At 43.2% G+C, this 14,258-nt stretch overlaps 1 protein-coding gene across 4 annotated transcripts in view; it reads right to left on the bottom strand.

Annotated features, from left to right (window-relative positions):
* cdk17 (cyclin dependent kinase 17) overlaps window positions 1-14,258 on the bottom strand; it is a 40,190-nt gene that overhangs the window by 7,732 nt on the left and 18,200 nt on the right. For all 4 annotated transcript variants that reach the window (XM_086201069.1, XM_086201068.1, XM_086201071.1 and 1 more), the window contains 7 exons: window positions 14,113-14,257; window positions 11,559-11,723; window positions 4,484-4,617; window positions 1,597-1,722; window positions 866-922; window positions 676-790; window positions 447-541 (listed from right to left, as the gene is read on the bottom strand). In XM_086201069.1, the coding sequence (XP_086057195.1) occupies window positions 447-541; window positions 676-790; window positions 866-922; window positions 1,597-1,722; window positions 4,484-4,617; window positions 11,559-11,723; window positions 14,113-14,239 (819 nt within the window). In that variant the 5' untranslated portion in view covers window positions 14,240-14,257. The remainder of the gene's footprint in view (window positions 1-446; window positions 542-675; window positions 791-865; window positions 923-1,596; window positions 1,723-4,483; window positions 4,618-11,558; window positions 11,724-14,112; window position 14,258) is intronic.

Below are 14,258 nucleotides of genomic sequence, written 5' to 3'. Positions count from 1 at the left end.
AGTTCCCTTAAGTGAACTTTGCACACATTAAGAGGTCTAATACAAATGAGATCAATTATGGGCCAGACATTTATTTTGAAAACCAAATAGTAACGCAAACAATACTGATTAGAAATAATACCTAAAACAGAAATGCTGGCATCACCGCAGCACGCTACCATTGTTACATGACAGGGTTCTGCAAGGTAGCTGCTGCTGTTAGCATGTTTACACTCGCATGCTAGCAGCACCCAGCTAACAAAGCAAGACTCGACAGACCTGTCAAGCGCAGTGTTGCTATGCTAACAGCTTCTTGCTGAGATAAGCTGCTTTTGTAAAACCACATCTTGCCTCTTTTTGTCAAAAGGAAACATTGCTAAACAAAACAAGAGTAGTTTCATCTTTCTATGTGACAGCCGGGAGACGAAAGACAGGACTAAACAAGGCCGAAGAGCTCAAACTCTTACCAGGTACTCGAACACCAGTGTGAGGCTCTTGTCAGTGTGGACGATGTCGTGTAACGTCACGATGTTGGCGTGTTTGAGGTCCTTCAGTAATGAAACTACATACAAGGACAGACAGGCAAACACGTTTGATACTTTTTCATTAAAACTGGAATAGAGTTTATTGTTGAATCAGATGAGAGGACGTTCTGCAGCAGTACCATTAAATCTGGGTCTGGTTGTGAAAGATTACCTTCCCTAATGGCGGTGCATGGCGCTCCCTCCTCGTGCTCCAGCCGGATCTCCTTCAACGCCACCAGGTTGTCCGTCAGTTTACTGCGTCCTTTAAATACAGTGGCGTAGGTTCCCTGAAGCACAACGTAGATGTCAGTCACAGAATAGGAAAGGTTTGAAAAGTGAAGCATCCCATGAAACGTCCTCACCTCTCCCAGCTTGTCCAGCTTAATGTACGTCTCCAACTTCCCAAATCCAATCTCCGACTAAGGAGAGGGAATCAGAATAAAACACAGATGAAGCATTCCTTCTGACTTGTTGAGTTCAAGAATGAGGGAAATCCGGAGTTTGAGTCTGAACTCCGGAGTCCAGCTTGTTGCAGCAGACTTTAGTCAACCCTTCACATGAATGTGTGTTACATTTCTTTTGTTACTGCTGGTGGAGAGAACTTCAGGCGACTAGCGCAGTCCATGTTTTAGAAACATTGACGCAATTTCTGCTTTCATCATCCACTATTGTAGCACCTGGAAAAGTTGATATCACGTCTGTGCAGGATTGGGCGGAAGATGAACAAATATTCATCAGTAAAAGAGCAAGTAAAGCTACATAATTCATGCGAGTTGCAGTTTTCCTGCAGAGGCAGAATCTGCACATTTACATGACTTTTCCAGGTGTCACTGTCATAATAAACTTGTAATAAACATAAGCTACCTTGTTACTGTAACATCACACAACAGCACAATATTATGATCTAATTTGACTGGCAAGAGGCAGGAGGTGAGTGTTTGAGAGCCAACAGTAATATATCCCAAGCTCACACTGGGTCAGTTGCCATGGTAACTGGCACACAGGGAGTCTGCTAGCAGGACTGCAAGCAGAGCAGAGCAATAACGGTGGCGCGTGAACACAGAGAAAGACACACACACACACACACACTAACCAATGACGCTCGTCGGGAGCGGCGGCTGAGCGGCTGGTCGAAGGGCGGGCTGCTGAGCTGCAGCTTCTCCAGGTAGCCGTCGGGAATTCGGATGTCAGCAGGCAGTGACAGGCGTTTGTTGAGGTCCTAAAACACACACAAGACACAAAGACACACACACAATCCTTTAAAATTGTTCTAAAAACAGGATTTGTCTTCAAAGCAAAAGGAAAAAAAGAAAAATCTCTATATAATTTTTGCATGTTCACTACACGTGCTTTCAATTTCAATTCCATTCAAGCACGCGTGCACACACACACAAACACACACACACAGCATCTAAAATAACTGCCTCTCACTTCCTCCTACACCCAGAGAGAGAGAAGTCACAGATCAGGTCGATCATCATATTATGGGGGATAAAAATAAGCAGAGGCCTGACTGTGGCTGAATGCCGCAAGCTTCAGGTGCAGGAATCAGACGTCGTACACGTTTCTAAGTCACACCCTCTGTCTGTGTGTCATCATATACAGTATGTACCTCAGCTCACATCTTATTCTTGTGGATGACTGATCTATTCTGGGATCGGAATAAGAACTGGCTTTAACACTGAAGATGAGTGCGAGCGGAATAAAAATAGTGAGGGGACGTGTCACATCTGTTTTGTCTTTTTTCAGACAGAGTTGCTGGGCTTTCAAGTTTGGCCTCACCACAAATATCATCCTCACTCATCTTGTTACTGGAGTTGACAATGTGGCTGCCAGAATCACCACACATGAAAGCTTTGAGTGAGCGCGATTATATAACGCCACTGTGCAGCGGGCTTGATGCTAAATGGTGGATCAAAACTTATTATTTAAAGCAACTTTATGCTGGTTATGTAATGTAACCTGGTTGAGCAGGTACAGTTTCCCCTGAGAAGACTGCACTACACACACAACCCACAGTGAATGGTTGAAAACAGTTTAATTACTCCTGAAACATGGTTACTAGATGATAAAAGATGCATCTCTATGTAAAGGTTATATACTCAATGTTTAAGAGGAGTGTCAGACTCCAATTAAAAGCTTCAGCAGTATAAAAAAAGAATGATAAGAATAACAAATTCACGCTTATGTAACAGAGCCTGAGTGTGTGTGTGTGTGTGTATATGTGTGTAATAGGTAAACCAATGATCACCACAACCTGCAGTGATACACCTGAAAAGCAATCTTTGTAAAGAACTACATGAGTTTAAACCATCCATGATAGGACATCTAGAGGAACTGAGGACATTCTGACCACTCCTTTACAGCTCCACCTCGACACGTCTGATCCATGTTCCATACTGTCAATCAGATCCAGGTCATGTCCCAGTTTATTCCTTCAGGTCATAGGTCTGTACAGTGCATCTGAGCAAGTGCCCCTGCTCAGGAGGGGTCATAGAGCAGAGGTCAGACTCATCTCGGAGAAACAGGCAGTAGATTATCATGCTAAGGTTAGCAGTTATGAAAATGAATGATGAATGAATGAAATCCGTACAGATGTCACTGAAGTGCGAGGCTGATTTCTGGGAGGAGAAAAGCTGGATGCATTCTACCAGTTTTTTGATGAGGGGGAGGATTGTACGGCACAGCACAGTCAGATGGTCGGGCACAGAGGAGATTTGTTGAGAATATTTCCAAATAGCAGCAAAAAAAAAAAAAAAAAAAGTAAAAAAAAAAAGTGAGAGATGAAGCGTCACTCAAGGGTGGGTTATGTCATGTACAATCCTCTGCCAGCAGGGGGCAGGAGGCCTCAAGGCTGAGAGGTTCATCTGAGTGAGGGTGAGGGTGAAGACGATTTATCCAGTTAAGTGCAAACTAATCCAACACAAAGCACCATTTAGCATTTATATATTTACAGAGCAGATGTTTCCCTCCTGTAAATGATAACAAGAAAGCTGAGAAATGAACTCTAGACGAGGAACATTTCAAATCACAGTAAAATTAAACACCAACAGGGAACAGGTACTCGTGATAATTGGGGAGGACGTCATATTATTTGCCCTGATTATTTGCTGAGCTTATGCAAGCAGCTGTCAGACACCGAGGTTCGTTTAATCGTCTTTGACCCAGTGACGATTTATCAAGCTCGTTCCGGTGGAAGGAAAAACGAACACAGAAATGACAGGGACAATGGTAAGACTCCACTTATACTGCAAAAAGAAATAATTACTTGCTTGGAAGGAAATATTTGTCATCACTTGAGCAGTTTGAGGCCACAATATAACGTTTTCCCTCAATTAAGTATTTTGAAGTCACAAGAGGTTCACTTGTTCCCTGAATTTACTTATTGTGAGGCCATGTCATCTAACTGTTTCACACAATTTTGGGATGTCGAGGCCACATGATAGGATCTCTTCAAGACATATGACAACTAATCTTCTAATCTAATGTAATCTATCTTGTGGTCTCAACATAAATTTCTTTTCTCTGTGTCCAAAAAAATAAATCAGGTTTGGTGTTTTTTCGAGACAGAAAGTCACTGTTGAGAGGAGAACAAAGACCGCTCCTATCCCAGCATGCTCTCTGTCACGCTGGCTGAGATGGTGTGCAAGTAGAGGCTCCCTGTGTGTGGTTAGAACACAGATGATTACGCTGCGTCTCCAAACATCCCGCTGCCGCTCCTGCTCCTGCTGCTGCTGCTGCGGCCCTCAGGGAGCAGCGCTGCTATCAGTGTCATAACGCCCAGACACTGAGAACCCATTAGGAGACCAAGAATGCCCCCCTAACAACCTCCTGACTTAGATCTCCCATGATGCCGAGGGGAGGAGGAGGTGGTGAAGATCAGATCAGAGGCAGAGGGGGATGAGGGGTGGAATGTTGAATTGAATGTAAGCCATCATTGCAATTACGTTACTGTGCAGTGTGTGTGTGTATAATCTTACTTCCATGGAGATCCGCCGGTGGACTCGGTTCCTCAGGCAGACGCCGGTTGGAGATTGAACCTCGTCTGAGGATGTTCCCGATGCCTGGTCACTCTCACCGTCGGAACCCATCTTCAGGTTCTCATGCACGATGTCTGGCGCGCACACACACACACACACACACACACACACACACACACACACACACACACACACACACACACACACACAAAGATTACCATTTACATTACTTTCAGATATACTGTATATGTTTTTATCATCAGACACGTTTCTGATCATGTGATACAGTAGATTGCCTTCTCACGTCACTGTAAGGCTCCGACTGCTGATTACGTTCTAATCTGACAATCCTGAATTTTCCAGTCTGAATGTATTAAAGCAGCACTTGCACTTAGCAGACTCCAAATGCTGGAATTACCCACAATGCAGCTGGTGCGTTAAAGGGCATATTCAAGCTTCCATTAGCCCTGCAGGAACAAACACAACCCTCTCATCAGCACGGTCGTCAGCTTTGGGTTCAAGTAACATCACTTGAGGCCGTGCATTTCACACTGTTACATTGGATGCCACAAAGAGCTTTATGCAACTTTTATGCACATTATGTAATAGTTAAGTACACAAAGTAGTACTTTTAGTAATGTGTCAAAAAAGATATAGATTGTCTTAAGAGAACTATTTTGATGCTAGAAAGACATCCTTTATATTATTATATATCATATATGTACTGTATATACAGTAGAAAAGAAAAAATGTAAGTATAAAAGATGTAAGTAACAAAAAAAGAGCACTGAATAAGCATTACTTAATCATAAAACACATATTAATGTTCTTTGTACTCCCCCACACCCACCCACACACACAAACACACAGTGTTTCCATCCATCATTGCCGTAACGCGTAAAGTTACTATGAACACCATTGGTAAACGAATACTGGACATATCAGTTAACAGTTAATAAATGGTTAACGAAGCATTAACTAAACATTATTAATGCAACATTATTGTAAAGTACTAGCAAGTTCCCTGTGCATTTCTTCTTTGTTCAACATGGGCGAGAGCCATGTAGTTCCTTTTATATTCATTTCTGCCAGAGCAGCAGCTTGATAGAAAAGTAGAGCTATGAAGCAGCGCTATCAGCTCTCATCTTCTCACTCTGTCACCTCCTCTCAGACCCTTGTAACCCCTGAAGTCAGAGATTAAACACATGAACTGGCACCCACCTTCTCCTCCACCACCACAGCATAGCAGGAGAAAACACACTGATGTACAAACCACATGGACAGGACACGAACCCCCACCCCCCCACCATACACACACACACACACACACACATTTTGTTAGCAGCCACGGGTGAGCAGCTCTCTGTCATCAGTGTGTCAGCGCCGCGGACCACGCAGTCAGTCATCATGTGCAAAGGCGGAGTGGAAACACGGGATCAGAAGGAACAACTTCTGACTAAATCTCAAACGCCAAAATCCTGATTATTTCTCTAAATATGAGGAATTACAGCAGTTTCACACCTTCTTTTCCTCTACAGTTCATGAAGTCCTCCGGTCTGCGGCAAAGCCGGAACCCAAAGGCGGACTTTGCTCCAGAATGGGAACCTGTCTGTGGTCATTTGGTTAAAAACCAACATCTCCTGGGATTATAGGAAATGCTGGTCTGCTTTTGGAAAGTCAAATATTTTCAGAATTTTCTTCACAGACCGACCACCGTTTATTTACTCGTCCCCCTGTTCTTTCAAAGATGGTCGGAGGTTCCGCCTGGTGGCAGGCTTTCGCCTTCAGAACTGTGGGTGGGGTTACAGAGGAACAATTTAACGTACCCCACAAGTCTAGAAGATATAACACTTCAGAATAGCATTGTAAAAACATACCATAACCACGATGTAGGGAATGCAACAAGGCGGAAACAAAAAAAAACAGAAGAATGCAATACTTTTGCCTCCATAAACTTTTATTTCCTGAGCCTGTGCTGACGGTTAAACAGCATCACAATTTATGATGGAAAAACTTAGTTGATGCAAGGATTTAAAGTGTTGTTGAAGTAAATCAAGCATGAGATCCTCTCCATTCTTTCACATTACTGATAGCTTGTGAAGTACAACACCAGCACCATGTAACATCGACCTCACCTCCCCGACTGTGTTATAACCCTCCCCGTCCACTATCAAGCACCTGACTCAGGGCAGCAGGGCTTTCTTCTTCACCTTAATGTTGTACTTGGGTTACACTGGAACACTTTTCAAAATTTTTAACCCTAAAATTTGGTAAAATTTTACGTAAATGGGTCTAATGGCCCTTGATTCCCCCCAAAAAAGTAAATAGAAACTTGAAATAATGAGTTGGACGGGAAATCACTCAACGGGTGTAACAGAATCGAACCAGACGGCGTCGTTCTTGACTCAGGAGAACAAAAAGTGCAAAGTAAAACGATCCAAGAAGACGCTAAGACCTTTTGCTGCTACAGGCCAACTGTCTTGCAAGGCAAACTACACACACCTCTACCAAACCCAATGATTCTCCATATAGGGTAAAATAATGATCCCTACAAATAAAATAATAAACGTTTAAAAAGAATTACAAAATAAAAGAGCGGTGCTATGAAGGATTTCAATCATAATCAAACCTAGCAATTATAATGTATCACTGCAGTATTTCTAACTATCAGATGCAAAAATCTTATCAACAATATCTGATTCATTTCCAAGCAAGCACATTTTGAAATTTTCAGATGAATATTAATCTTCATTAGGTTTTGTATCCCTACTTTCACTGAGTTATGTTACTGTTTGTTTCGATGTGTGTAAACAGATGGAGTAATACACTAGGAGAAATACAGGGACATCGTAAATGAGCCTTTCAGACATGTCCCTGATGCCTGCTGGGAACACACCTGCTCTCGGGTTATTGTAGTAACTTAGTACCTGTCGTTGGTCGTGACGCTGTTCAGAGACGCTGTTCGAAACATTCAAGGTGCCTTGTTCGATGCACGTTTGAGCACATTTTCACGTCTTCACATGAGCTGTACATGACAGATACCACACATACCACCCACTCACCCACACCCACACCCACTCTGTCTGACAGAACCAGAATTAGTGGTGCCAGCTTTGCCACTGGTGGTGCAAGCTGTTGGTGCTAGCGCTACCTCTGGAGGTAGAGGGGGTACATAGCAGGACACTGAATGTTTCAGGGTAGAGGATAGGGATGTGCCGTGCCATGATGTACCGTTCAGGGGAATATTTTACTTTTTTTATCCTGGGGCACAAACGAATATAAAGCTGTTATGATGTCATACCGTTACGCTGCAATACACAACCACAAAGATACGAAGACACTAAAACACGGCAGTAGGAGAGAGCAGCAGGGCTTTGTCGCTGGATACCTGAAGCTGGAGCCACTTTGACAGTGTGGAAATAATTTGGTTTTAAAAGACCAAATGTGGCAAAAACCACAGTCATATGTGAGACCTGCTAGCAGCCTGTGACAACTAAGGATAGAAATATGCCAGATATATTCAGCCACCGAAAAAACAAAACAAAAAAACAAAATCAACATTTCAAGACCACGAATGCTGAGCGAAAAATCTGAGTGCTCAGCAGCAGGCCAGCGTGTGCAGTTCAGATGTGATGGGCGATTTCATTTTGTTGTATTATTCATACGGAATATGAATTTCAAAACTGAGCCACCGCTATTTTCAAGCCAAAGGTTTAAAAGAGAATTTTTGTTACGTTTTTATTGGGTTTTTCAAACTGTTATATTATTTTGCTGCAGTGCTTGATACAGCATCTCAATCTGAGCCACCATTTGCAAACTATAGAAATAAGTTATAAAAGGCACATGATTACATTCATGCTTGCCTGCTAAACTGTAAAGATCTTGAAATTAAAAACCAAACCTACACACACACACACACATATAAATATATACACACACACATATACATACACACATACTTATTTATTTATATTTATATACACAACAACGTTGTCAGTAATATTGGAAATTCACAGAAATATCGTGCTACCCCTTTTTTGGTGATACTTTTGTCTTCTCATTTGCATGTTTCCTGCCCTGCATCAAAACCTCCTTAATTTCTTTCACTTCCCACTCGCTACGCACATTTCTCCTTTAACTCGTTTTCTCCTGTGAGAGGTTTTTGCAGGCAGTGGCCCATTGAACTCCCCCTCTGTCTTTCAACACATTCCTCCGCTACCTTTTCTAACTTGTGTCTCTCTTCTATGATCTCATCTGTCCTACTTTCCTCTCCCTCTCAGCCTCCCTTCACTTTCACCTACAGGTCGCTATTGTCTCCCCCTATTTTATGTCTTCCCTCACACTCTGGAAATGCTCCCTCCTTCTCCCACACGCAATTCTTTGATTCCAACCAGCGAAATCTGTCTCAAACTATTTCCTAATTGTACTCCGACATTACGTCTTTTTTGTCCCGTTAACCTTGAAGGACATAACTCTTCTTCTTGCTCTCTGATCTTTCTATCCTCATCATTTCCACACATCCTTCCTTCATTTTCCGTCACCTTAATGATCTTTCTCCCTCCGCTCATCAGTCCTCGTCTTCCTTCTCTGGCCTGCATTTATCAGCTTGGCTAATAAGCACACAGCAATACACGGTGAACCGATGTCCTACTTAACAGTCCTGTTTTTAGATCCAAGTTCCTCTATCTAGGCCAGGGTCCAGCGCAAGGCCCAACAGGTCCTCTGCAGAATCAGCCATCTATTCAATGACTTGAGGGGGTATTTACACCGGAGCCGTTGCACTGAAACTGGGAGTGGTTTTGCGCAAAGATCACTTAATCTGGACAAATGTAACACAGGAATCGCAGATTGAAGAAGATACTGAAGAAAGGGAGGTTCAAGCAGTACAACTACAGAACATTTGAGCAGCCCAGAAGTAAAACACTAGCTGTGGCATGAAAATAACGCGAGTGCATCATCTTTTCATGCAGGTGATGCAGCCAGGTAACAGAATATATTCATGGTTTAACTGTTGAAACAGTAGCAGCAAAGCGTCTTGAGAGTTGAGATGTGTTTAAAGCTGCAGTGTGCAACATGACAGCCACAAAGTGTTTTGTATTTGGGAAAAATTCTTGGATAGTACAAAATTTCACAAAAATATTAATGACGAAAGGTGTTTGTAAACTTCTGTATGTTTAACCATTGGCTATTGTTGATCTCGGACATGTTAATCGTACCACAGCAACGCCGGAGGAAGAGAAAATGTCGTCTCAAAAGTGAGTCTTCTACATGAAACACACTGCACAAAGTTCTGGGAGAGTGAATGATTTCAGAGATGGTGGTCATCACCCCATCATGTCTTCCACACATAACTTTTGAGTTATAACATCAACAAATATTGGTCGTTTTGAATATATTGATTTTTAGATAGGGTGGCACGGTGGTGCAGTGGTCAGCACTGTCGCCTCACAGCAAGAAGGTTCCGGGTTCGAGCCCCGGCTCGACCATGGATCTTTCTGTGTGGAGTCTGCATGTTCTCCCTGTGCCTGCGTGGGTTCTCTCTGGGTACTCCAGCTTCCTCCCAAAGACATGCAATTGGGGATGAGGCTGATTGATACTCTAAATTGACCATAGGTGTGGCTGTGAGTGTGAATGGTTGTCTGTCTCTATGTGTTGGCCCTGCGATGGACTGGTGACCCCTCCAGGGTGAACCCCACCTCACACCTGAAGGCTGCTGGGATAGGCTCCAGCGCCCCCGCCACCCTTAGCAGGATAAGAGGAAGAAAATGGATGGAGGAATGGATGAATTGATGGTTTTTATACAAATAATATCATTAACTAGTGGCCAGCAGCAAAATCAGAAGTTCATATATCTGCATGTCAGAGGCAAAAATACATCCCACTGATGATGTCGCCATGTAAACACAAACAGAAGAAAAAAAATGAACAATGTTTTTTTTTAGTTTCTTTTAAGTCGTGATTAATAATACGAATTTAGCTGCTGAATGAGAACAAACCTAACGAGCTACAGATGTTGGGCCACAAATCCATCCACATGTTTACTGCGTAATGCTCATCATATCTGTATTTACTTCAAACTAGGGCGAAGACAAACAGACTGATGAGACAGATGTTGGCAAATGTGGCAAGAAAAATCAATCTTTGTGTCGTACTCATGATTCTATGTTTAAGGCTACAGGCTGCAACCATATCGGTTCTAATGAGGGAACCTCTATACGTCAAACAAATCAAACACACAAATAGGGAGGGACTGCAGAGGTCAGACATCTGCCATAGCCAGTGTCAAGCAATGTAAATTATTCTGAATGGATCTACCCCAATATTTATTAGGTTCCCATCCACCGCATTTGGTGAAAATCAGCCTACACGTTGAAGGTAATGGTGCACAGTCACACCAAAGCAAAGATGCCAGGACCTTTGGATTTTTTTAAGCACGAAAGGCACTTTGTTAGATTTCACACAGCTTCCTCTGGAGTACGGCTTCCTATCTAACAGTAACATGTAAATAGATTTTGATGTGTTAAGTTTCCCTTCTAGAGTCAAGACAGGGGCCCCTGGCGTGTATGGTTACAAATTTTAACGTTTAATTTCACCAACAGCATTGGAGACAGATGAGGACTAATCTTCGCTGACTCTTGAACAAGCGTCTGGTAGTCTCTAACACACGCAACACTTTTCTCAGGTCCTGTGAGTCATTTCGTCACCCCGCAGGTCGCTATGAACTACAATTAAATCCTGCTGCAGCTTTGAATTGCGTCACACGCCAGAACGGGGCGCTCAAACCAACTGCAATGAATCCATTACCACAGGAAGCAGCGTCATATGTGACTGAATGGCCATCCAGCTGTCACCGGCGTGAACACAACACCGGCGAGGACGACCCGTCGCTCCGGTACTAAGAGGACTTTTGAGGATGTCAGGGAAGGCGGATGGAAATCTTAGGACCATGACATGTTTCCTGTTTGTTCCCGGATGCCATCTGCTCTCCTGCTACTCACTTCCTGTTCTGTGTATGTGTGTGTGTGTGTGTGTGTGTGTGTGTGTGTGAGGGAGCAAACGTGTGATTCTCTCTTACCCAGACGACTGCCGTTACGTGGCATGGCCATGAAGGACCCTAGGGTGCCGCCGATGACGCTGTGTGGCCGGCGGAGTGGGGGCTTCTTGAAGGAGCCGGTGTATTGATGCAGGAAGGAGTGCATGCTGTGGGAGGTGGGGGGACGGCCGTTCCTCATGAAGGGCTCTGGAACACAACGAGGGCCGTCAGCATTCCACCGTTTCGACACAAGCTGCCCTCTTTTCGACAACCTCTTGCTGTGCGTTCGTCATTAAAAATGCATGCCGTGCTCTTTTCTTCTTTTAAAACAACGAAAAATGTATTCACTTTTTCAAATCCGCAAATACCAAACATCAAACTCCATTAAGGAGAAATGTGTAAAAAAAAAAGCAATGTAAAAGGAGCAACTTTGAAGTTTGAATAACTAAAGTAACAAAAAGACATTTCTTCTACAATAACATGCTCAGTGCAAGATCATCACATTCCTCTACAGCAAACACAATGTCAACAAATACTTGTAAAGTAATAAATACCATAAAAACATTTTATGTATGTATGTATGTATATAGTATATAGTATATTAGGGGCATAAAACGATAAACTCCTTTCCACTACACAGATAAGTAAAAACTGACATTCTTGCCGCCGGGGCAGAATATTATGAATATGCATTCAAACTGTATGCAAAAATATACATGTGATTGTGGAAATTAATATTCGAATGCGGAAACAAAAAGGGGGCAGCACCACAATGGAACACTAAATTAAGTTGAGAGTGATGAGAGTTCACTACTGAAGCTGATAGCAGCTGACGCAGAGAAGAAGAAGCAGGGAGTGATCAACACTTCGAGCCATCTAAGAAACATGTCTGGAAAAGCTTTCGGACATCAGAGAGCTCTGGCATCGCCAGGTAAGGCTGTGTGCAAGCTCTGTCAGTACTGACGGTTTTAGGTAAAATTTATGTCAGGTGGGAAATATACACACACACACACACACACACACACACACACACACACACACACACACACACACACACACACACCACACACACACACACACATCTAATCTAACTCCCAGCTGACATTGGGCCAGAGGCGAAGTTCACCCTGGACGGGTTGCCAGGCCATAGCAGGGCCATCAGGAGCATTTAGAGGCTCAGTATCTTGCTCAAGGATACTTCGACATGGTCATCAGGGTAAGTGAGGACCAACCAGCGACCTTTTGGTTGCTAGATGGCCACGTTACTCTGAGCAAAGACATTTCGTGCAAATTTTCCATCACATTACCGGATCATTGAAGCCCTGCGAGCAAGTGGGAGGTACAAAGCAAGATTTTCTTACACGGTAGTTTCTTAAGCTATTGATTGGCTGCGGTTTGTGTCCGATCAGTTTTTCACTGGACCAAAAAATTTGTGTGTGAAAAATCATCCTTTCTTGTGACACTGCATTCATCAAACCCCAAGACGGTAAACTAGACTGTCAGAACTAGAGTACTTGAAGGCCACAGTGTTGATTAGTTTGGTACTTTTTCATGTTGTGGCGTATTGATTATCATGGCATCTATATCGGAACAGAGCTCCCCCACACACATGCACACGCAAGCACGCACGCTCACGCACACACACACACACACACACACAACCTCCGTCCTTCCTCTTTATATCTACAGCATCCGTTTTCAACCCACAATGCACTGTGCTGTGGTCTGCTTCACCACCTGTGGGAGTTTTTGGTTATGTCACACAAGCCATCATTTATAACTGTAATAATTATGTTATACATGGTCATTTTCAAGACCAAAACTGATAATTATGTGTCCCCTTGACCTACATTACAGTACATGTTTATTTTCAGCTGATCTGGGTAGTCAGCTTTATCCCGGCTTGATTTATTTCTCTCCGTAGTTTGTTGGTCATCACCTTCAATCAATCAAGGGGCTCATTGGACTGTTGTGCTAAAACAAGCAGATGTTTAAAGACAAGTCAGCACTGCTCAGTCACTGCTGTATCCTTCTGCCCAGCTTGGGTGTGTGTGTGTGTGTGTGTGTCTATACGTTTGTGTAAACGTGTGTCAAGTCGCTTCCCTGCTCTTACTCCTGTTACATAACTCGAGAGCCACTCACTGGAAGTCCATTACAGTTGTTAACTGACACACGCTCACACACTCTCTCTTTTCACTCTCTTTTCACTGTTTCATAATTTAAAATAACCCCCCGAGCATGAGTGTGACACAGAACGCTCCGTACGCACCGGTTCACCGCGCCTGCAGATGGAATTTGTGTACTGGAGGATTGAAAATGACAGGGTAGTTCCACTTCACCGATTATGCACAGATTTTTTAACATATTTGCAACAGATTTTATATTAATTGTGATTCTTTTACATGAGATTTTTGACAGGTTTCAAGCTTGGGATGCACGATGTGGGACCTTCCTTTTTTTTTCCAGGCGTGTCAATATTCATACAACTGACTTTGCCAAAAACCGATATTCTAAAATCATTGTGTTTTTGTGTTACAGAATGTTTTTAGACCTTCATTTGAAACGTTCCAAGGACGCAGCAGACACAAATACTGACCGTTGTCCTTGGTGCCGCCGTCCTCCATAGTCATCTGCTCGGCCAGTTCGGACAAAGACTCGTCGATGGTCTGACTGGAGCGCAGAGTCAACGACAGACGTCTCTTAATCCTCTTCATCTTCTCCATGGCAGGGCAGTGCGCGGCC

The sequence above is a fragment of the Aulostomus chinensis genome, chromosome 4 (assembly GCF_037954235.1).
Source record: "Aulostomus chinensis isolate RoL2024-O1b breed Wild chromosome 4, RoL_Achi_v1.0, whole genome shotgun sequence".
Taxonomy (NCBI): domain Eukaryota; kingdom Metazoa; phylum Chordata; class Actinopteri; order Syngnathiformes; family Aulostomidae; genus Aulostomus; species Aulostomus chinensis.
Note: the sequence above shows the minus strand (reverse complement) of the source record. Positions and strands in the feature narration are given on the sequence as shown.